This window comes from Magallana gigas, chromosome 4 (genome assembly GCF_963853765.1).
Source record: "Magallana gigas chromosome 4, xbMagGiga1.1, whole genome shotgun sequence".
In the NCBI taxonomy this organism is placed as follows: Eukaryota; Metazoa; Mollusca; class Bivalvia; order Ostreida; family Ostreidae; genus Magallana; species Magallana gigas.
In genome coordinates this window covers 9,488,309-9,513,510 of record NC_088856.1, presented here as the reverse complement: position 1 = coordinate 9,513,510, position 25,202 = coordinate 9,488,309, and the positions used below count along the sequence as shown (strand labels likewise).

The 25,202-nt window shown below is 31.5% G+C and overlaps 2 protein-coding genes across 4 annotated transcripts in view; one reads left to right on the top strand and one right to left on the bottom strand.

The window, feature by feature from the left end:
• Positions 1-25,202, top strand: part of LOC105339562 (uncharacterized) — a 240,410-nt gene that overhangs the window by 32,921 nt on the left and 182,287 nt on the right. The gene's annotated exons all lie outside the window — the stretch shown is intronic.
• The window catches only part of LOC136274419 (uncharacterized), a 128,475-nt gene continuing 110,745 nt past the window's right edge, over positions 7,473-25,202 (bottom strand). For 2 of the 3 annotated variants that reach the window (XM_066081199.1, XM_066081200.1), the window contains exons 10-12: positions 13,818-15,032; positions 12,739-12,766; positions 7,475-10,198 (exon numbers count right to left, since the gene is read on the bottom strand). In XM_066081199.1, the coding sequence (XP_065937271.1) occupies positions 8,934-10,198; positions 12,739-12,766; positions 13,818-15,032 (2,508 nt within the window). In that variant the 3' untranslated portion in view covers positions 7,475-8,933. Of the gene's footprint in view, positions 10,199-12,738; positions 12,767-13,817; positions 15,033-25,202 lie in introns of all 3 variants that reach the window. The other variant, XM_066081202.1, reaches the window with a different exon arrangement.

The following is a 25,202-nucleotide window of genomic DNA, read 5'->3' as shown; positions in this document are numbered from 1 at the left end:
TAGATCGCGCATTAATTTTCAGGGACGGACTACTTTTGAAGACAAATCAAAGTGGGGATTTTTAAATTAAGAAAATCATAAGAAGATTTTTTTGTTTTGGCTAATAAGTAAATGAAATTCAGGAATATTGAATCTCTGTTATTCTATAAAGGTTAGAGTCGTATAAATTTTAGAGATCGATGGTCATTTTTTGGGCTGTCGAGTTGTTTTTGCTCTCACATGTCATCATCTATGTGCGGATGACATTCTGTCCTACTATGATTGGATACAAATTTCTTATACTTTCACAGTGTATACTTTTTCATACCTCCAGAATGTAAAAGCGCGGGTAGGTTAAGGCAACTCAGAGTTTAATGACCGTCGATATTATGATCAATTTGAAAATTGTTATTTTTTATGAAAACAGTGCTGAATATTAATATCAAGTAAATGTGTTCGACATGATATTATTTTTTCTACTTCGGAATCAAGTCAATCGTTGAAGCTGTCTTGCCATGGTATCATATGACAGTTAAAAAAAGATAACCTTTTAACCTTAACAAAAAATCAAAAAGTGTAACTACTACCCCCAAGTTCATTTGTAAGTATTATACAACAATTCAATAGGCAATTAGTTCATGTTTATAAGTATTACTGCTGGAATCCTATATTTATTCGCATAAAATAAATATTGTCATTATTTATCGGAAACCTTCTTCACTTCTTCAGATTAATTGAAAATACTTCGTATTTTTTATTTACAACAACAAAACACAGGATTCTAGCAGCACTTTTCAAGTATATTATGTTTTGTGCTTTTGCTATTTACCAAATTCAACTTTCGTAATTTTCGGCGTAGTGTTACACTTATGCCTTTTTGTACCCATTGACAGAGAAAAGGCAGGTCAAGCCATATAAATGTCTATCTGCTTACCTCATAGAACTCGCTGATGAAACAAAACATCCATGCCTGTATGATCCTGATTATATCCTAACTGCTATTCATCTAAATTTTGAATATCTGTATCAAATAAGTCTTATTTCGACACTGTTTACTCTGCATTCCGACGATTTGTCTCCCGACATTGATCTTCTCTATTGAACATGCATGTGACGTCATCAACGATAATTATACGTAATACAGAGAAACCAAAGATATATTCAGTTAGAAGAGTTTCTAGTGACAATTTACACCTGTAGTTTTTAAAAATTTAACCCAGAGAAAAAGTAAATATTGACATGTTTCTGATTAAAATATGACATCATGCTGCTTATTGTGACGTCATATTGATCAGAAGATTTTTTCCTCAAACGATCGCTAAGAGTTGCCTTATCATACCCACGAGAATATCTCTTTTTTCAATGGATCAATAACATTATCTCACTGTTTAAAATGTAATAAAAATAAAGGTTTAGTTAGAAAGATAGTATCTGGGTAGTAGGATAGATTTTAAGGTGAGAGGAGAGTCATTTTTTTAAGAATATATGTTTGTGTGTTCTGTGTCAGATTGAGTACACTTTTGAAAAACAACTGATTTTGTCACCACGGCGCACGGTAACATTCAAAACATGACGTCAAGATAAACCACGCACAGTTTATAGATATACCTCATCTTTACAACACGCTTAGTCTCTTGTGCCTTTCTCCTTACATTTTAAAATGGCACTGAACAACTTAACATCTTATTTGCACATATTTATTCGAGTATCATAAGCTAGTTTATCAAAGTTTTCATTTTGTAACCGTCTGTAATCTTGTTTACAGTAAGGTTAACCCTGAACGTCGGTTGACTTTACTTATTTTTTGACAAAATATTTACAGACATTCTACTCTCTTTCGGACTGTATTATATTCAAAATACAATTACCATCACACACACAAAATGTATTGCCGTTAAACAACAACTTTAAAATAATAGTAGAATTGATTTTTGGCACCATTGAGCATTTTCACAGCTTGTATCGGCTTTTTTCCAAGTTTAATCCATTCTATTGGTACTTCTCGTTGCGCCGTGACGTCCGGCGACGTCGATGTTTTTAGTCAATTCTAAAGAGGACTATTTGTCTTTAGTGACTAATATCTGTTCGACAAAACAATATATCTCGTCAGTATTTAATACAAAGAATACCATGACTATATTTTATTTGGGGTTTCAATATTATTTGGTTTTAAGCCCAATTTATTGATATAACTTTCAACATTATATGGTTTATTGTTGACATAACACAAATTTTGACCATGCGCCGTGACCTCATTTATAAAATGTGAAAGGCAAGAAAAAAACAATATTAATTATTGTTATAGACGTCTGTTAATATTTTCAATCTATTTTTTGATTTGATATAATTAAATGTTATAACACTAAGTGTAAAACAAGAGATAAGCCGTAACCCTTGACACATTTCTGTATATCAAAGAATCTTGTATTGCTTGGTTTTATTACGTCATAACGACATACTAGTACAGTACCGATCAGACCCAATCTAACAGAAGGTAAACCCCAACTAAACCGTGGGTTTACTCTGGGTTTACTCCGGGTTTACTAGAGTGGACAAAGAGTAAACCCAAAGTAAAGTAAAACCCGATCAGAAGTATACCACTGAAAGCAGACGCTTCATGTGTATTCAGAATATACAAGGGACAAAAATAACAAGCAGTAAGATGGTTGGATAAAATTTAGGACTGCTTCTAACTTCAGTGCGTACAGTTGATCCCCAGAAGCAATTCTCGTGTAATCCAAAAGTAAACCATGAGTAAACCCAAAAAAAACACCGAGTTGACCCTTTTAAAGGGGAAATTTTCAAAAAGTAAACCCGGAGTAAACCCAAAGTAAACCCAGAAAGTAAGCATAGGGTTTAGTTGGGGTTTACATGTACAATGGTGTTAGGTTGGGTCTGATCGGTACTGTATTTGGTATGTTCGACTTATCCTCTAGTATGTTCGGTTCAATATATCGTTGTTACGGATGACAATCTCGTAATAATGGATACATTTGTCGTACATAGGACTAATCTTCTATCGTAGGTACTTAATATAAATGTGTTATAAAAACGTCAACTCAAATTCAACTTACATGTATCACGTCGTTCATACGAATTAGTTTCAGAGGTACACCATATTACTTCAACTAAGTATGAAATAACATAAATTGAAAAAAAACTTAGCAGTACGCTTCCTTTTTGTATATTTTTAAAATGAAATAGTTCTTCATTGTGTTAAGTTTTGATGCAACTCCTATTTCCTGTAGATCAACCCACGTAACCAGGCACGCTGCTATTAAGGGGACTCAACACCAATATATTGCTAATTAGTTTCATTTTCACACTTGCAACTTTATTTTTAACAAAAAAGGACAGGATAGGATTCACGCATGACATGTTTATCGCACGATAGAACAGGATATAGGATTGGTACACGGTTTTGTTTTGTTTGATATATTGCTAGATAGAATTTTTCATTTTTTTTTTATTTGTTCGGTAAATTTTTGTTTACTGGCAACTAAACGACTTTTAAACTCAAATGAAAATAAGATCACCTACTTATTGAAAGGCACGATACGACTAACACGATACGATAAACGAAAAAACGAATATATTAAAAATATAACCCGGCGGAATTCAGACACGATGGAATAACGCATATTTGAACAGCGTACATGAACGATCCGATATAAATGGTATACAATACGATAAAATAGGATTGCTAAAAAAGGACGTTTGCAGGTACTGCATGAAATAAAAAGATTTAGTAAGAGATGAGTTCTTTTGCCATAAAGTTTTTATAGTAATGAAAAATTCAACATATTTCACCTTTTAAGGCTGTTTTCTTTAATTTTTTCAAAGAGTCCCTGTTTTAAAGGGGATTAATAATAAAACATGATCGTGACCATGGAGCCATCTTAAGCCAACCGAACGTCTATTATAAGTATTATTAACAGCAGAAAAAAGTAGTCGAAAGGATTGGGATAATTTACGATTTCAAAGAAGTGAGAAGTAGCGTGGTAGTCAGCGGTAAGTTTTAGTATTATTGGTTCATAAATTCACCATCATCACAATAAATGTGTCAGTGAGCAATATCTGTTTCATATCGTTTTAATGCTTATTAAGTGTTGTCTTGCTTTACAACTGTGAGTTATTTTTATAAATATTTAGGAAACCTCATGCTATTTGTACAACTTCATGAACGGAAACTGCAAATAATTGGAATTTTTGAAAGTCAAAGGGGGACATGTATAACTCTGTCGAAAATTGCTCGATCATGCCAGAAAAAAACTTTACCTTGATACATGTATTATTATGATAAGCCTGTATACCGAATTTCATTTCAATATGTGCATCCTTTACGAAGAAAATGACCGGAAACTGCAATGATTTGAACTTGTCTACGTCCAAGGGGCAGAAATCTGTCGAAAATTGCTCGATTGTACCCAAATCGAACTTGACCTAGATATTATAATGATAAGCCTGATTATCAAATTTCTTTACACTAAGTGCATCCTCCGCCAAGAAAATAAACGGAAACTGCAAATAATTGGAATTTTTCTACGTCCAATGGGCATAATTCTGTCTAAAATTGCTCAATCGTACCCGCCCCCAAGAAAAATTGACCTTGATATTGTTATGATTAGCCTGTATACCAAATTTTATTTCAATATGTGCATTCTCTGCAAAGAATATGAACGGGAATTATTTGTGGACCGACCGACCGACTGACCGACAGACGGCAGCAAAGCAATATGCCCTCCCTTCATCGAAGTGGGGAGGGGGCCTAATAAATACCATTTCATTAGCAGCGCATGCCTTTCTTTAAAGATGATTAATCTTCAAATTCAGGATTGACTCTACCATCTTTTAAACTTAGTCGTATTTTCATAGATCCTAAAATGCTTTATTCTCAACGTTTTCAGAATCATTCAGTAGTTTAGCCCATAAATTTATGTAACTCAATGTTTCTTTCATTTAAAAACTATATTGAAACACAATTGTACCACATCATACGTACGATCGACTGTAAACAGATTGTTGCATCAACAACGGTATCCAAGCTAATGGACGGGCCCTGATTTTGTAATGTTCGATGTCAATGTCTATTGTGTAAATCCATGCACTCAAATTCTTTCAATGCCAACAAAATTTGTCGCCTTAAATCATATGCAAGCAATTTTTCTACAGTCAATCTTATTGTGCTACAACATCCTTCACTTGCTTGTTGCAGCCTCTCTTACATTACATGAAAAACTGCTGGTAGAACTGTATTGGAGTTAACCACGATGATGAAATATAAAACCTAATGCAAACACTATCTTTATCTATATTCTCAGTCAATGTTTCCTCAATTTCACAAGAAATTTTGCAAATAAATCAAAATACCGTCTGCCCTCTCATGTGGTCGATTCAAACAATTTTGCACATATCTTTATCGCAAAAATAATGCTGAACCTTTAGAGTTTATTTTTTTTATTTCTATTTTCCTTCTAAACATAATTTATCTTTTTTTTTTACTTCTCGCTGCTACTATTTTGAGGGAAATGTAACAGTATAATTAAATTATATTAAATGAAATGGAGGCTCTTGAATATATTAAAAGGTTAGTTACTTTTGTTTATTTTAATTGTACAACTGAATCTAAAAATCGCTATTTAAAAACTTGTTTGAGCACTGGACAATCTAAACGTTTTTTGCAAAATATCAAGATAGTGAAATCTTGATTATATTAATTCAAAATCAGCACGCACTATTATGCATGAACTTCGACATTTAAAGGAAGGAAATCGTATATATTATAATTTAACGAGTCCATTAAATCGTTTGATTGTTTGTAAAAGAGAATGAATCTATTAAACTCTTTTGAAATATTTTTGTATTCTTATGAAGCAGAACTCATTCAAAAACCTCTACGTGAAAAAAAATAAATCATTCGCTGTGGCCTTCAACTCAACATTCAGGTATATCAACGACGTATTATCAATTAACAATCGTTATTTCCAAATACAAATTCAAAGCAGAGCAACACGAACCTCCAAAAAGATAGAGGTAGGATCAGGTGCCAAGGAGGAGTGAGCATCCTCTGCTGACCGGTCACACCCGCCTCATGCTCTTTGTCAATACAATTAGTATGAAAAACGCCAGTCAGCATGCGACCCAGGGGAAGATTGTATTTGTTGACAAGGTGGTTGTATCAACCAAATAGAACTTACGAAAAGATGACTTCAAACGAGACTGTTGATAATCATGGTTTATCAACTTTTTTGTCAGTACCTTGCCTCGCCTTACAAACTGTTTATACGAAGAGCATGCCCTTGCGTATCGAATTAACCGAGAGACAAAAACACCATATACAGGTGATGAAGCTTTGTTCTACATTAGTAAGGACATTTGACAAAAAAAAAAATTGAAGTCATCTCATTTTTTATGAAGTCTTGTTGTCAGGTTTCATCAATGTCCATTTCCAGTAAAATATCCAAATATGAAACAGATGACACATACTCTGTGGTATCTTTTATTTCAAGTTCACTGGGATATATAGATAAGGCGTAAAAATGGAAATAATATTGCTAGTTGATATTTCGTTGTCGATATACCTGAATGTTGAGTTGAAGGCCACAGGGAGTAATTTATTTTTTTCACGTACAAGTTTTTTTTTAATAAATTCTGCTTCATAAGAATACAAAAATAGGCCTGCTAACAATGGGGCACAATTGGTACTCATGGGGATTCCAACAGATTGTTGGAACACTTGATTTGAAAAAAAAATTGAAAATCAGAAACTCAAGCATCTTTTTGTAACTTATGAAAACTCTTGCACTACTTAGAAAAGTTGGTGTTATATATGTAAAATGACCGAGTTGATTGACTTGTTCTACTTTAAAGGTTTGTTTAGTGTACTTGGGGTCCAGGAAGGGGAACGTGGGATAATTATTTGTTAGAGGAAATTAATTCAAGATCTGGATTGTTTGGTTTTAGTTTTTATAGTTTCCATTTCCTTTTTTCAGTCATTAAGATTTGGGTTTGATTATTGCAAATTAATATTTAACAACTTGCTTGCTTAATCAATTTATGACAGGAATGCACCTTCCTGGCCTTAATCTGAAGTTTGAAAACCTTGCATTAAAGCAGCGCTTAATTTTCATAATTTTTGTAAGATAATGTTGATATATAAATATTTTTAAATAAATATATCATAAATAGGTTCAGCATTTATCACTTTGAATCAAATTTATATGCAAATTTATGGTGAATTATAATTGTATTAATTATAGTGTATTAATATAAAAATGCATTACGGTTTATTCGAATGTTGATGTTTATTGTTTATTCTTTATATTATCTTAAATTATACTTAATGTTTCATGTTTTAATATATTTGGCACGGCCATCTATCCCCCCGATCTACTTATTTATTGGTTTATCCCTTTGATTGATTATATCATGTTGACAATAAAAAAGCTGAGCCATAAACAACCAGCATTGTTATTCATTTATTAAAAAAACAAGATTTACAAACATATAAAGCCCGCGTGCTGCAAACAAGATAAACTTATTAGTATAATTGTAAAAAAAGGAATAGCTAAATAACAAAATTTGGCCAATAATATCAACATTAATATCAATATTTTACAGTATAGACAAGTATTTGCAATTTAACTTCTATTAAGATAACATTCAAAATACATTCATAGGAATAGCAAAGTAAAAAAACCAATTATAACCTTTGGAATTCAACTTTTTTATGTGTATTAACATATGTTTCCAGGCAAGAACAAACAAGTAAACATAATTGTTTCAATGCTTAGGTTTTTTCTTACTATCTCTCTCTTTGACATGTTTTATCAGAATGTTGGCATGCATTTTGGAAACATCCAATATGAAGAATTACCAGTGTCTTAGAAAAATAAGTGTAATGTAAAAGCACATTTATTATACAAACAGGCATTACCAGCTGTTAATTACAGATCATTAATTAACAGTTGATATATATGAGAATTTTGATAATTTTTAGTGTCAGTAGTATAAAATGTTACGCAATTATTCACTTATAAATGTAATGCAATCGTTATACTTTACCCACTTAGAAAATTGAGAATCATTACAATTTTCAACCTTGTTCTTATGTACCTACTTGAAGAGGTACATTCATTGCCATTTATGTTTTTTAAAGGACCCGGAAGAATTGTTGGCAAAACTGTAATAATATAAACATGAGCAATTGTCAAAACACATCCTAAATAAATATGTACTTGAATTGATTATATTTGGTTTCAAAAATCAAACAAAAATTATATAAAAACACTTAGAGCCGCCTTCAAATGTACATATTATATAGAGATTACACTGCATATATATCAATATATTCGAAACATTCATAAATGAAAGCGTGTTGCTTCAGACATTATTTTGTACAATAATGTAAGCATAAAAACACCCAAATGGAATGAAATGAATAAACACTGCAAATATATATACGGTGTTTTTAAGTGACAATCAACTCAGCAATTTTATGTAAGATAAATGCTCTTCTCTTGAAATCACTTGTTTCATACATGTATCTTATGTAAACAAAACAGCTTAACATTTGTATAGCTTAAAGTGAGTTTTTATTCAACCATATTTGTGGTTGAAGTAATTGAAATACTGAACCTTATTTAAATTTAAAGATTATAAAATTATGAAACAATGCCCTTTGTATAACATGTTTTTTTTCAATTTGAAGTTTTGTAATTCTCAAAATACTGTTAAGGCAAAACAAGAAAAAATGGGCTAAAATCAAACATCGACAGCAGCAAAGAAAAAAAATTAAATTTTTTTCTTATAGCTTTCCTGATGCTACTGCACCTAATCACAGCTAATGTTTGTTCGTTTTATATGAAATAATGTAACACAAAAAAGATTTACCTACAAAAAGAAAACCATCCTTGATATGATTTTTCAATATTGTTCTTTAAAAAGCAGCAGTTTTAACATTCTAAATGTCTTTTTAGGAGTTCTCTCATGCTCGGATCTTCGTTTCCTGTCTCCATCGGATTATTTGCATTTGGAATATCTAACAAACTACGATATCTTTCAAAAAGAAATTCAGCAAAGTCATACTTGTTGCACTTAATTGCCATTGTTAGAACTGAGTTGTTCTTTCTGGTAAGTTCACGAAAATCTACAGGCTTTTTTGCATTCAAAAGCATTTCAAATATTTCGATTTCGTTCCCCATACTGTTGCCTTCCCCGGCGACGAAATGAGCAGTTGTCCAATGTTTTTCTGAAAATTTAAGGTTTAGATCAGGATATTTGTTTAAAATATATCTACACATACCCACGTGGTCATGTAAGCAAGCCATATGAAGTATGTTCATTCCGCTAGACGTTGCTCGAGTCACATCAGTCTTAAGTTCAAGATCTTTTAAAATTTCAACGCAACCGCTCCTTGCAGCAAAGTGAAAAGCATATCTACCTTGACTATCACCGGCATTCAATAAATACGGGAACGTATCAGACAAATATTTACTTGCTTCGAAATGTCCGTTGTCACAAGCAATGTGTAACGCGTTCCTGGAGCTTTCAGATTTGTGCTCAAAACTGACATTTTCTTTTTGAAGAAATTTCAAAATTTTTGTATTGCCATTCTTTGCGGCATAAAGAGTGGCGTTCCATCCTTCTTTACATTCTGCAGATATTAAATCATGGTAGTGTTTGGAAATATATTCACACATTTCAAACTGATTGTATATGCATGCAATATGGAACGTGTTTTGTCCATTATTAGTTGTTGCTTTTGGGTCGATACATTTTATTGCTAGTAGTTTAAATATGCTTACTGACCCAGCTTCTGCTGCGTAATGACACGCGTTTTTACCAGACACCGACTTTGTTTCCAAAATGCTTTGAAAATCTCTATTTTCTAAGATATATTTACAAAGGTCAAACTGACCACATAGGGATGCGATATGTAAAACTGTCATTTGATCATGTGTTTTTTGACACAAGTTTAAATCTTCAGATTTAAAAGTTTGAAAAATTCTCAGATTTCCGCCCTTTGCAGCGAAGTGCATTACATTCCAACCATTTTGATCTGGTTTTGAGAGTAAATGTTTTCTGTTACTAATTTCATGTTCTAGATGAAACAAGAAACTATCTACGTTTCCGTCCTGGGAAGCCTGGATAATATGAAGTATGGAAGTAAGTCCTTCGTCAGTTTCTTCGTGGAAATTTTTCAATGTTTCCTTAATATCTAAAACAAAAGATATCATTTTTTGTGACAAAAAATCTTAAATCCAAATATGTTCTAAATAATATTATGTTATATATACAAATATGTATATATTATAATATATATCCTATTATACTATCTCATATAGATGCCAAGAAAGCGGCCACAAAACTTTCAACTTAAAAAGCAAAGGCTGTTGAGCAAATTAACTGTATTAAGAATTAATTAAGAAAACTTTACTCAGTTTTTTAATGAGTATTTTAATGAATTTAAAGTGTTGCATTCAGCATTTTTTAAAAGTAAAATGATATTATAATATTATAATATTACTATGTAAAAAGGCTACTTTATCTTAATATTACTGAGTGTAAATTGGAAATAAATTCCATTAAATCAATTAATTCAGAAAATCAAAAAAGTCAACAAAAAGAAAAAAGAAAAGACATTCCCATGCATGGAGCAAGAAAGTGGCCACTAAAATTGTATATAAAGTACAGGACATCGTAATATTGATGTATTGCAAACAAAATCATTGACAGATAATTTAAAACTGTAACTTCTTCCTGGTCCCTCTAAACAGTCAACCAAAACTTGGGTGTCATTCGTAGAATTATAAGCCAGACACAGAGCTTACAATTCTTTGCTATGTAAACAAAGCTTACGTCATGCCTTGTTTACATTTTAAATGTTAAAGTGAAAATTCTAATTGAAGACCTTTAATGAATGTAAGAACAATAGGAACTGTATATTTATGCTTATAACGCATAAAGAGAAAAACAAATCAGCTTGAAAAAAACTTTTAATGCTTAATTGAACAAATGTTAACAAAAACAGGGCACAAGCCTTGTCTACCTGTCAAAGAATCGATTGCTTTGAATCATCTATCATGGTTACATTTCTAACTCTGTAATTTGCTTATAACTCAACGAATGACACTCAAATTTTAGTTGCCTACTAAAAATGACTTACTTAAGCATTGTGAATAATAAATTCAGAAAAATAATTTCTGACCAAAATCCTGACCATGCCCCTTTAAGGTACTTTACTACACCAAGACTTATACTTTTTAAGACACGACGTCACAAGATGGCGATTTAAATGTTTTGTTAAACTGTTTGTATCAATCGACTCAGATGTATATCGTCATAGCTCAGTGGTTAAAGTATCAGGATTGTGAACCGCAAGTCATGAGTTTAAATCCACCTGGGGCTTTTGTTTATGTTTACTGAATGAAATTTTTGAAAATATCTCTTTTTATCTAAAATTGCAATTTTTTCGCCTATTTGACATATATATACTTTTTATCCATCATGCTTTCTATCATAATCAAATAATTTGATTTGAAAAACTATTTCAAGGTGTAGTGAGGCACCTTAATATTGTCATGATTTTTGAATTTTAACAACACTCCCCTCCCCTACACAAGGAAATATGATGTTCAAAAACTTGCAATCCTGTAAGCTACATGTACGCATGTTGCATGAATACATATTCTATCTTACAGATTGCACATTCTACATTGTTACCAAAAAAAAACCATATTACATTTTACTCCCCATCTTAATTTATTATATCTACTTTCCTTCATTTTTGAGCAAACCTAAAAACCGTCAACAAATATACAAATTTGCTTTAAATTCGTTGATTGATCCTAATGAAAATGTTTACATCCGGACAGATGGACAGACAGTGGGGAAAAATTGTCCAGGAAACATCACTTCATTCAAAATCTAGACGGTTAAAATTATGATTATTTAGTGCGAACTTTAATATAAATTAAAGGACTATGTAGCATAATGTACAAAGAATTGGTTTGATAATGTTTTAATCAGTATACAAATACTTTTAAAGAGTATGAACATGAGAATAACAGTGGAAATAGGCAGAAATATAAATGTTTTTTTAAACACTAAATGTTTCATTTATTCTGAGCCATCACCTAGCAGCTAACAAGTACTTAGAACTCATCCGGAATCACACCACAAATGTAAACAAACCCAAGTTGTTCTTGAACATTGATTCGGGATTGATCGGGATTGATGCCTTATTTAGACACAGTCTCATTGAAAAAAGAAGAAAAAATTGAGGTAATTTGAAGTCCTTAGTCAATGAGAGTACATCTTGATAAAAATACATGTAACGTTAGTTATTGAAGAATTTCACTGAGATGCCGCAAGCTAATGTTTTACGCTGTCGTAGGGTATTAAGATTTTCTTGCACTTGCGTGACTTTGTCGCAGGAACGAGGACGACTAATTCTTACTTAATTGTGAGCTTTTGAAATTCTGCCTTAGAGTCTAAATGCAGTTTTACTAAGATAATCATGTAATCTTTTAAAGCATCGATGAAATTTGCTTTTCTAAAATGTATGAACTGTATAACTTTAAAAATAAACATGAATGAATACATGTTTTATGATTCAAAGTAGTGTTGAAGCTACTATTTGATTGATAACTTGTAATACTGTGAAGTAGTTAAAGTACTAGTAGTTCGACATTACCAATTGTTCATTAATAAAAACACAGTTGCTAAGTGAAACACAATTATTTTTCTAGTACTCACTTAATGGTTCTGGGTGGGTTTGTGCAAACTGTAAAAAAGAAAACGTATTTGTTATAGTGACACTTTGATAATATTGTCATCGGCATTCATGGGTTGATCCAAAAGGAATGCATCGGGCTTTTCCAGCATATCATGTTGTAGAATATAATAGTATTTTTACAATTAATTTTTATTATTCGAATTGATCACTGTATTTATTTTGTTGTAATATCAAAATATTAAGAATTGTTTACACATGACATTACGTCCTACGGTAGCATTCAGGTTCTATTTCGAAACAATTTACACATTTAACAGTTTAAATGCGCTTCAATCACTGATTTTAAACTAGTGTAGTTCAACCTTTTTCTTTGAAGAATAAAGATGTTGATTATGTTATTCCCAATTTTGAATGTCAATCTTAATAAAAAAAAAAAAGGCAGGATATATCTATAGAGATTCAACAGGTTTTAAAAAATTATTCGACTGAAATGACCAGAAAGGGTACATACATTGATTTATCAAATAAAAAGGGAGAGGAGTAAACAGCATGCCTTACATGTGTTTTAATATAACAATTTTCTTGATTGAAATTAAACAGTTCTATAAAATACCGCAGCTTAAAAGATAACCAAATATAGCGGATTCTCTTAACATAGCACCGTTTTGACTATTTAATAAATTGGTGAGAGCATCGATTGAATGGATTGGTCAGTAAAATCAATCCAACATCCTACTCTATTGACAAATGTTACAAATAATCAAGTCAAAAGAGCCGTTCAGTAAATTGTTTTTGTAAGGTATGGATCAGAGATTTAAAAAGAAACTTTATGAGTCCAAAATTATTTATCAAAAAATATTGTAGTCGGTACAGGTCTTTCTTATCTCATCTTATTTAAAAAAAATGATGTAATAACTTTAGACACTTTTTCAATGATTTTTTTTAGATTGAATTAGAGTATGTAGATCGTTCGAAGTGCAACGTTTCGTTGCTTTACATCGAGTTGTTAGGACTGTATGGCTTATGTTATAATACTTTTGGATCAAAAAATTGCATTGCATAATGAATCAATAATAACCACTAAATAAGTATTTCTTACCCAACAAATTCTGTTGCTGACAAAGTGTTTTTCGCCGACTTTGCACATTGTACATAGTAATTGTTTGATAGGGAAATCTTCCACAGCAATAAACGAATTATCTTCCTCAGAACAGAACACACCTCGTTCGCATTTGTATCCTATTTTAAATTCATATTTCTTGAATTTTTTTATTTCTTGTACAATCGTTGTCTGTACTTCATGAAGAATATCTGGCAAAATGTTGTCTTTAGGTAAACAAACCTGTACCTGGATCTGAAATTGGCAAATACAGATGACCACAATGTGATTTTTTAACAAAAGGCAAGCTACATTTTCAAAAATACTTTTCCTGTCTCCTTCTTTTAATATGGACCACCCACTCATTCCAATACATTTAGAAACAAGTTTATAAAAAACTAACATAGGAAGCTGTCCCTTTTCAGAAAACTGAAGACAAAGAATAGATGAAGATTCGTATTCTTTAAACTTTTCAAGATCATTCCCGAGTTTTCGTTTGTTCATGCTAGGAAAATAATACCAAACTCCATGAACTGCTGTTTTACTAATGTTTCCCTGATCGATACCGGAATTTTCAGTATTGCAGATTGTTAGCAATCCCATGTGTTCCATGTATGACAAAATTTTATCCTTGTGATCAAGATATTTTTCTTTTTTGTTATCATGTTTGCTCCAAATGTTGTCCAAATCATGATCGTTTAGTTCACCGGTCTCGTGAAAAATAGTTGATTCCTTGTTGGTAGTTTCTTCGATCTCTATTGAGTCGGCAATCACACATTTAAAAGCACCAACAAACCAATGAACATCAAGAATAACAGTATGTCTTAGTTCATCTTCATCGATGTACAACAAAGAACCAACTCTATTAAGGAAAATTAGCATTTCTGTAATTTCTTTCTCAGTTAACCTAAATTCAGCATCTAAACTTTTATTTTTTTTTGACAGTGTTTCTCTCGATATTATCTTAAAATGTTTTTGCTTAAGTAAGATATATTCAAGTATTGCGCAGGCAGGTCGAATTGTCTCCTTCCATTGTTTCGAAAGTGATTTCTCGACAAGTCGAGCAATGCAGTTTTTGATCCCAGTTAGCTTCTCCAATTTTAGCCCTTTACTTGGAAACTTGATGGCAAATCTTCTCTTAGTATGCAAATGTCTTTGAAGATATTCTTTTCCCTCAAATATTGCAAAGAACTCGTCAAAGAAAGCTTGGCATTCCTACAAGTAGTAAACATATTATCGAGTTATCTAATAAAACCATATATAAATGTCTAATTACAACAAATAACATACTTTTAATCAAACCGTGCAACAGTATCTGTTACAGTGTATATGCCATATTCAAAACATTTTACCGGCAGCACTCAATTTCCCCTGTGGTTAATCTCAAAACACCTCTTACTGGCCCCGGGCCATAAAAAGAAGAGCTTACTTTTGATCCTTTTCATGCAATCCCTTTTCAAGTGGAACATATAGGTTAGTGGAAGTGAGACTAAGATAAAACATTAATTAAAGCTCATCGTGACGAGGCATCACCCTCACGAAAACACATATTATTATAAATTACGAAAATCATAGTTAATGATTTTTGATAAAATACTAAATACTGAATTGTGGTTTTACACAATACCATATAAAATCAAAATTGTATAATAACCATATTATAAGTAAATTTCATACTATATTGTATGATACAATATTGGCGCATACAATTTTGTTATGATAGGACATTGCATTAAAATATGATAATGTGTTACATTATACAATGATGTATATTGGCATTCCACAAGATACAATATCATATTATATGATGAAAAAAAAAGTCATACCCGCCGTATGCTCTTTGTCGTAATCGTAATGGTATGAATTCTCATCATGTTTTATTAAACAGTTACGTTTTATACAATATTTTACTATATCATTTATTGTTTTCCCTTGGACGTTAATGTTCTATTTCTTTTGGTTTATACGCGACACGTGACTGCCTGATATATTAATATATCAGTCTAGTGAGAATTAGTGGCGTCATTTCGCCAACTCATCTCAACATTTTCATTATTCAATACAAAAACAGCGGGTTATTTTTTTTTAAGTTTTTTAATATTTGGAGTTGTTGCCCTTTGGTATTACTTTTAAATGAGAATAGTTGCCCTTTACATTGACGTCACATTGTTGTGTCTCGATCAGTACAAAATGACAGCATATTGAGATATGCTCAAACCTATGCTGAAGAAAGGGAAAAACCATAATAACTGAAAAGCAACAAGACATTGCAGTAAACATTGGTGCATTGAAGATCTGCAAAGCGTATTCAAATGGTGAGAAGGATAATTCTTAAAGGTTTAATTGTGAATAATAGCCAAACTGTAAGGCAACATTTACAAATTGACGTAGTTTATCGTTTTTTGTGAATAAATGTCTCACATGAACGTCCTCAAGAAAAGAAAACACCTAGTAAAATATAGCATGATATAATACAATACCATATATAACCATATCATACATTACATGTACAATATCATACGATACACTATCATATAATTCAATATCATTTTATACTACTTCATTTTAACAATATAGTATGATATCATACAATATTTTATATTACAATACTATCAGGTACAATATAAAATGTCTAGGAAATTATACAAACATTTTGAAGTTTTATCATATCGTATAATATTTTACAGCAATATATCATATGATATAAAATTGTATCATATTAAACCATATTGCTTTATATCACACATTTCAATAAAACTGTAACATAATGTACTATACAGCAACAAACACATCTATCAAGCATGAATAAGGTAGGATGATTTTTTTCTAAGGATCCCTGATAATGGAGATAGGGCTTTGATTCTGAAGATTACCTTATGTTTCAAATCCAAAATAACCTGAACAGGCATGGGCTTATTACTTTAAAACGTAATTGATTAATAATCGATTAAGTTTTTAAATTGAGTTTTTTTTCCACTATAAATCGATTACACTGACTTTAGGTCTGTAATCAATTGTAATTGATTTCTTTATAACAAGTAATTGATTAATAATCGATTACTTCATTTTTATTTCACTAAAATGTGAATGATACCTCTTCTGAGCATATTGTATCGTCAAGTTTATTTCGATTAAGAGTAAAATAGGGATTTTCATTATTAATGATATAAAAGTTTGTCACATTTCTTCTTATTAAAATAAAGTTTTATAATTTCTACTGCTTGTTCAAAATCAAAGGTCAAGTTAAAATCAAGATTGAGAACCAGTCTTTACAATTATAGTGTAGTCCTAATTTCTAAAAAAGAGCTCTAGAAATACCTTTTAACGGCAAATAATTATTATTTGGACATAAAACTTGAGACAAACAATGAGTTTTCAGTCCAGCTAAGTTTTTAATTATAACTTAGGTGCGGATAGTCAGGAATAATATGCCATTTTCAAGAAAATGTCGTTAATTATTTTTTAAGAAATGATGATTCATAACGGTGGGCATCTAGATTTTATATTTTTTGCGTTTAGTTTCTTAAATGGTGAAATAGCGAGAAACAAACAATTATAATTTTTAAAATAAATTTCAAATTTAAGTCTAGGGAATTAGGTTGGTTTCCACCAAAGCGATGTTTTTATGTCAAAATGGCGGACAGCCAGATTTCATATTTTTCTCTTTAAAGTTTCTTAAAACGAAAAAAAGCATGAGACCAACAAGTTGAATTTGGTTCAGCAAAGTTTATCAATATAGCTAAGTCACGATGAGTCCTAACAAATATGCAAGCTATGACGGAACGTCCGTAAAATAGGTCAAAATGGCGATTTAAAATGGCCTACAGCCAGATTTCATCACTCTCTATTGAAGTTTTTTACAAAGCATTTAAACTATTATAGTCTGGTCCAACAACAAGTATTTATTTATAATTAGGGTGTACAGAGTTTGACAATATAATTTTACTTTTACAAAAAATGGCGTTATTTTGGTCGATATGGCGTTTCAAAATGGCTGACAGCCAGAATCCATAATTAGGTCTTTCCACTTTTCAGGTGAAAGACCTCTTGTATTTCTTATGTTTTTAGATTTCTCCACCGTTCAGGTGAAAGACCTTTTGTATTTCTTCTGTTTTTTATTAGGTCTTTCCACCTTTCAGGTGAAAGACCTTCTGTATTTCTTGTTTTTAGGTCTTTCCACCTTTCAGGTGAAAGACCTTTTGTATTTCTTATGTTTTTTATAATTATTACTATTATTATTTTTTTTTCTTCTCTTTTTTTCCAGGGACAGCTTTTTTATTTCAAGAGATATTGAAACAATTTTTTCTTTATGTTATTGGCCATTAAAAGTTATGGTACCAAATGACCCTTTGCTCGATTACTTTACAAAGTTATTGCCCTTGTGTACGAAAAGCTTGTTATCGCTACTCCTCTGAAACCATTAGAGATAAAAACTTGGAACTTTTACCAATGTCTTCAGTACACTTAGAGGATTCTTCAATCTATTCATACTGAGAGGATCTGAGCCCCCCTTCTAGTAGTTATTGCCCCTGAAAGTATTTACATATCTATCAAATCACTTCCAACTTTTTTATTATTTGTCATAGAGACTTCGGACTACTTGGGATGGAAGCGTCTACCTTGGCTGAACAAAATGACATAAAGGTCAAGGTCATCTGAAAATCTCTTAATTAATGAGTTTTTAGATCTTCTTTGATTAGTATAGTAAAGAAAAACTTTTTCAAGGATGTAATAGGACATCTTAAGACATTTTAAAATATATCCCCTTGGCTCCTTCTTTTGAATAGTTACAGAGTTATTGCTCCTTTTTACGATAAGCTTGTTATTGCTACTCCTCTGAAACCATGTGAGATGGAAACTTGGAACTTTTACCAATGTCTTCAATACACTTAGAGGATTCTTCAATCTATTCATACCGAAAGGATCTGAGGTCCCCTTCTAGTAGTTATTGCCCCTGAAAGTGTTGACATTTCTATAAAATCACTTCCAACATTTTTATTACTTATCATAGAGACTTTGGACCACTTGAGATGGAAGCGTCTACATTGGCCAAACAAAATGATATAAAGGTCAAAGGTCAAGGTCATTTGGAAATCTCCTAATTAATGAGTTTTTAAATCTCTGTTGTTCAGGGTGGAAGAGAAATTTTTTTCATGGATGTAGTAGGACATCTTAAGACATTTCAAAATATAACCCTTTGACCCTTACCATGTAACAATCACAGGATGAATTTCTGCCATTCAGTCAACTGAATGATAACTGAATGGTCTGGAAAGGTGACTGAATGGCACACTTATGCCATTCAGTCACATTTCAGTTACCTTTCAGTCACCTTTCAATTGACTGAATGGCAGAGATTCATCCTGTGTTAATTAAAGAGTTATTGCCCCTATTGTACAAAATGCTTGTTATCGCTACTCCTCATTAACGGTTAGATATAGAGACTTGAAACTTTTACTTATGTATTCAGTACACTTAGACCTCCTTCAATATATTCATACCGAAAGGGTCCGAAGTGCCTTTCTAGCAGTTATTGCCCCTAAAAGTTTCGAACATTCCATAAAAATACAAATAACTATTGAATCAATAATCATAGATATATCGGATCACTTGGTATTGAAGCGTCTACCTTGTCAAATCAAAATGGCATAAAGGTCAAAAGTCAAGGTCAAGCAATAAAAAATTGCATTCTTAATCTTTTGACACTTTTTTATGAAGTAACGCAGATTAAAAAATACTTTATTCTATTGAAGCAATATTATTTCAAACATAAAACACAATAAGATGGAAAGACCTCTATTTGTTCGAGAACAATTAGTCTTCTAGTTCTCTTTTAAAGCCCTTCACAGAAATGAAATGTGTAAGTATAACATTATACAAATATGCACATGAAAAATTTGATTGGAACAATTTAATGAAGAAAAAGAACATTTTCATATTTTACTAAAAATTCTTATTTTTTTCCGTTTTGTCTTAATAAGGCGTATACCGGTATCTTTTTTAAACATTCTGTGTTCATGCTTTTCAATATCCGTCTTGTTCCTAAACCTTTCTGGGTTTTATTTAATTATCTAAGTTTTATTAAGTTCAAAATACAGTTAAAAAATTAAGTTGAAATACAACAGTTAAAAAATTATGTTGAAATACAACAAATGCTTTCAAAGCAAAGTTTGAGAGAGGAGAAATATTTCTGCTCTATAAAACTAGTGTTTTAGGCATTAAAGACATCGATGTCATAAGCTTATATGATAACAGAGATACAATCAGGTACTTCGGAACAGTGTACGACATGAAGAACTGTTCTAGTATATGTCTGTCTCTTCCTTTAATACCTTTCTAGCAAATAAATCTTACTAATATATCATCATATACACTTGAAAAGCTCGTGATTCAAAATGAGCCAAGATCAACTTATCGTCCAGCTTTATATATAGTGATAAGTATGCGCAATATGTTTTGGGCAACCCAAAGAATTTTACTCTTTTTTAACATTACCAGTGACAATTTATATATTGTTTAAGGAATCGAGCTGCCGTTGTCTTCGTTAAAGATAAAAGAACCTCTTGCAAAATTGTTAACATGTGTTTTGCCAAATGTGCTGAGGAAAGTATAGTAATGCGTATCCATATTTAGAGGAAACGTTGAGGCTTGTTTATGCTGGACCATGCCAGTGTTAATTTGCAACATATATCTTTACAACTAAGTTTGCTGATGGGCGTATGAACCTCTTTAAAACGGATAAACATCATTGTCAATGTTGTTGAAAAGAAAATATTCCCCTTTTATAGAACTTTGAATTAGCACTTGGTTCATTTCATTTGCTGATATGGTGTGACACAACTTCTTATTTCTACAGCATATCGAGAAAATCGACATAATAAGTAAACAGAAACAAGTATGAAAAGGGGAGCTAACTGACCCGAAAATCAAAGAGTTCGAGAAGTTCTTTAGTTCTTTAGTTATATGAATAACCAAGACCAATGCCCACTGACACGGTTTAATTTGCAGTAATAATGTTACATCACGATATAACAAGGGATACAATCACCCAAGGTTCGTCAAAGATTCATGGCAACTACACAAGGTATCTATCACTATCTTAATGTTACAATAAAAGTTCTTTACAATGGTTGCTACCTAGGCAAATGCGAGAACTTTTCTTAATTTAAATATTGAGTGGAGATCCATTATAACCAAACATCTCATATACAGTTTAACTTATTAATTAAAGTACGTAAAATTTTTGTGACGCAAAATAGAAAACAAAGAGGACACATGCCATAACGGTCATCCGAGTACCATTGTCCATACTTAGACCTGTTAAGGAATCTCATATGTACATTTAATTAAAGCTGACATAAATTCATAAAAGCATTTGGTCACCATATTAGTTTCGATCGCTCTTTTACTGCCACTGGGATATATATATATATATATATATATATATATATATATATATATATATATATATATATATATATATATATATATATATACCGGTTGAGAAAGTTACGGTCGGATGCTTTCCGATCGTGGCATTCAGGCTGAATTTCTTCATATCTCTCTCTCTCTCTCTCTCTCTCTCTCTCTCTCTCTCTCTCTCTCTCTCTCTCTCTCTCTCTCAAAACATGTTTTTACGCTCCGTTCGACAAGACAGAAAATGTTTTTAAAATAGGTAATATTAGTCATTGGTGTGCACCAAATCCTAATTTCTTCTGCTGACAAACGCAAAAGCTAGCGGGTGAAAACAAACCGGGGGCAAATGTTTCCCCGTGTACAGTAATACAAAACAACCTTACACTAATATAATAAATATGGTAACTGTATTGGCCTTGGACTGATTGAGAGTCTTTTTTACAATATCGAAAATGACGTCTGGTCTCTGTACCACACATGATAGTACTGAAACGTTGGATAATCTACTTTTCATTTTTTTTCATACTTCTGTGTGGCCTTATTATGATCCCTATCGATAAAGTCTGACTTACTTTACCTTTAATCAATAGGTATTTTCGTAATATTTTTTCATATTTGGATCTTTTTTAATATACATGTAGGGTTAGGGCTACAATCAATTTGTGTTTCTAAAATGAAAGTGATAAAAATGAGGACGGGGCGTTATTGTTCAGATTCTACTGTACCATTTCACTTAACACATCAATAGTTAAGATTTCGTAACATTTCATCAATTTATGTAATTTTTAGTATTTCTGAACTAAAGGAATTCAAAAGCATTTAAGACGAAAGTTATTACACAAAAATATTATTGTTATACAATGAGTTTATCTTAATATGTGATACTCTCCAAATATTTTCTTACTGTGTTACTTACTATTGTTAAACTAAAGTTCAACTAATCAAAATCCTTCTTCAAGCGATTTTGAAAAAGAAAACAATAGAAGAGGAAAGAAGACTAACAATATACTACTATACAACACAAGCATTCTGAGAGTATTGCATAAACAATACACATCCCCTACCGGTTTGTAGAAATTTGTGAAAACAATTCACTTTTATGCAGAATATCATTTCAACAGACCAACCCGATAACGAAGCCGATTGTAATAATACAAAAAAACCTGTCGATTAAATTTGCAACACAATGCTTGACACTATTTTACAGAACTTATTTGTTAGAAACAATGAAAGGAATGGTCCAAGTAATGCACGATATTATTACTGACTACATACTTTCCTCGTTTATTCAATACACAACGAGCCCGAACATTAAAACACTGGAATATAAAAAATAGTTTTCTCAAAAATACGTCAACCAGACGCTACAAAAGAGTAAACTTGATCTGTAGTTTGACATTGTGAAGCTGTTCAGCAAATTTTACATTATTCCTCACACGCATAAAGAAAAAAAGTGTGGAAAACTGAAATGGGACAGACAGACGGACGGAGAGACAGACAGACGGACGGACGCACGGACAGACGATCTGACGGAGGCAGAGGAAAGCTATAGTCCCTCCGGTGAAAACCGGTAGGGGACTAATAATTATCTGCATTTTTTTTCCAACCAATTTGAATTTCTTTTCAACTTTTACCGTTTTTATTTTGTAAAGAAAACATTTAAATTCCGGTAGAGATTTCTCTACACACTGTACTACTTTTGTTTGGTAGAAATTATCAATACCCTCTGTGAGTTTTTTGTTTTTGTTTTTTTTGTTAATTTTCTTTTTTGTAAAAGATAAACATTTCACCATATTTTGTTTCATACACTTAATTAACAGTAGTAATGAAATCTATTTGTAATGGTCTATTGTATCACAATTGAGATTGATGTTAGAAACTAAACGATAACCGGGTGCATTAGTTCTTTTTTGGCACCGGCATACTTATTCGGCAAGAATCATATAAAAATAGCAACAGCCCATATCGGTAGGTGTCAGATCCAAAAGGCTTACAGTTAAAAGTAGAAAGATATAAAGAACACAAACAATGACGGGTGATACAATCAATAATAATAAAAATTGCTTCAGAACTAGCATTAACTAATATATCTTACTTAAATAATAAAATACAAAGACAACAAAAAAGTTACATATAACACTACAATTATTTACATAACTGCCTTATAAGCCTTAATGGCAAAGACATTTGCAGTGAAAATGATCGAATTGTATTTTAATTCTAGACATTTTCTTTTAAAGTCATTTTAAAACTTAATCGGTTTTTAAAATTTTATTGCAAAGAATTAACAGTTTCATAAATCTATTTTATTTTCAAAAGATGTCATCAAACTCTGTTTTAATCTTGTTTTTTTTTTCAAACATTGCAAAGTTTTAGCTTAAATTGGACGAGAGTCCAACGAAAAGAACCAATTTGAAGATATCTGTGAACCTGGGAAACATATATTCTATTAGTCCATATAATTGGACAGCATCAGATCTTTTTATTCAATGGTTTTAGTTCAGGAATACGTCTAAGTGTTCACCTTGATTAAATCAATAAATTCTCCAAAATAGCAAAGACAAAATAACACAATATTTATTGAAATCAGTTACGAAACCTCAAAACATAAATTAGTGTTTCTTAGCATGTGCTTCGTATTTTTTTTTGGCAATTTCTTGCGATTGACATTTGACTTGAGTTGGATTCTCAAGCGAGAAAACTCGTTTAAAATGTTCAAGCTATCAATAAGCGGAAAAACCCCGGAGCCGTTAGAATATCGGTGTCTTAATTATTCTTACAAAAGGTTGTACTAACCTGAAATTTACTGTTTAATTCAATCCAAAAAATTGTTTTGAATATTGACAATCCGTATAAAAAGTTATTTTAATTTGATTTTTATGCTATAAGAGTATCGATATTTCCATCGAATAAAAAATATTATGGAAATCAATCAAACTTGAATTATTCATGAAAATCAGCAAAGGTGAAGATCTTGGGTTGCAGCAACAAATCAAGACCATTTTTAACTAGTTGAGGGTATGAAAAATAGTTATGCATACCGCAAGATAAAGACTGCACCTATATTATAAAATCAATAAATCATATTCAGGTAACTCTCGATGGCTCGAACTTTGATCGCTCGAAGTTCTTGATCGCTCGTAGTGTGTCTAGGGTCCTGAGTTTTTTCCCTATATAAATAAGCAAATTTACTCTTGATTTCTCGAACTCTTAATCTTTCGAAACCCTTGATCCCTCGAAGTCAAACTGCAGTCCCGTTGTTCATAATCTATAGTTTCTTACTCTTGATGAATGAAAATGGGGAAATAATTGAGACGAAACGATGCTATTGAGCTATGGTCAAATTTTAGAATTTTAAATTTGTAAACATTTTGCTTATCAGCATCTCTGTCATTATTATGATTATTGAAGAACAAGTTCTTACAGCTGGTGAAGGGCCCGTACAGTTGGAACAATGGGTGATACTCAGTTATCACATCTATGACATCTATGACAACTCTCGCAGTCCAGTAGTACTGAGCAATCTCGTCTTAATATGATGCATAAAATAAATAACTATTATGAATTTATTCAAAAGTTGTCTGTATTTAGTTTTAAAAACATCCAGTTCTGTATATTTTACTGAAAAGAAAACGTTGTTTACAAATATGCGTAAGGTAAACACTAAATAAATGACATAATCATAACATAAGACTAATTTTAAAACCCGTCGGTCTTCTTAGAAAATTTCGAACTTTTAAAAAATCGAAATATTTTCTCAGTCCCATGAACTTTGAGCTATCGAGTATTACCTGTTGGTTGAATAGTTTAAACTTCTAAAAAATTAATTCATATTAGGTCTTTATGTACGTTAGGTCTTCACATTTATCAGTTTTGTATAATAAAACCATTTTTTAAGGAAAGATTCCGACAAGTTGTACAAGAATAACTAGTTAATATTGGTCGAATATCTGAAATTAAAAAGGTTTA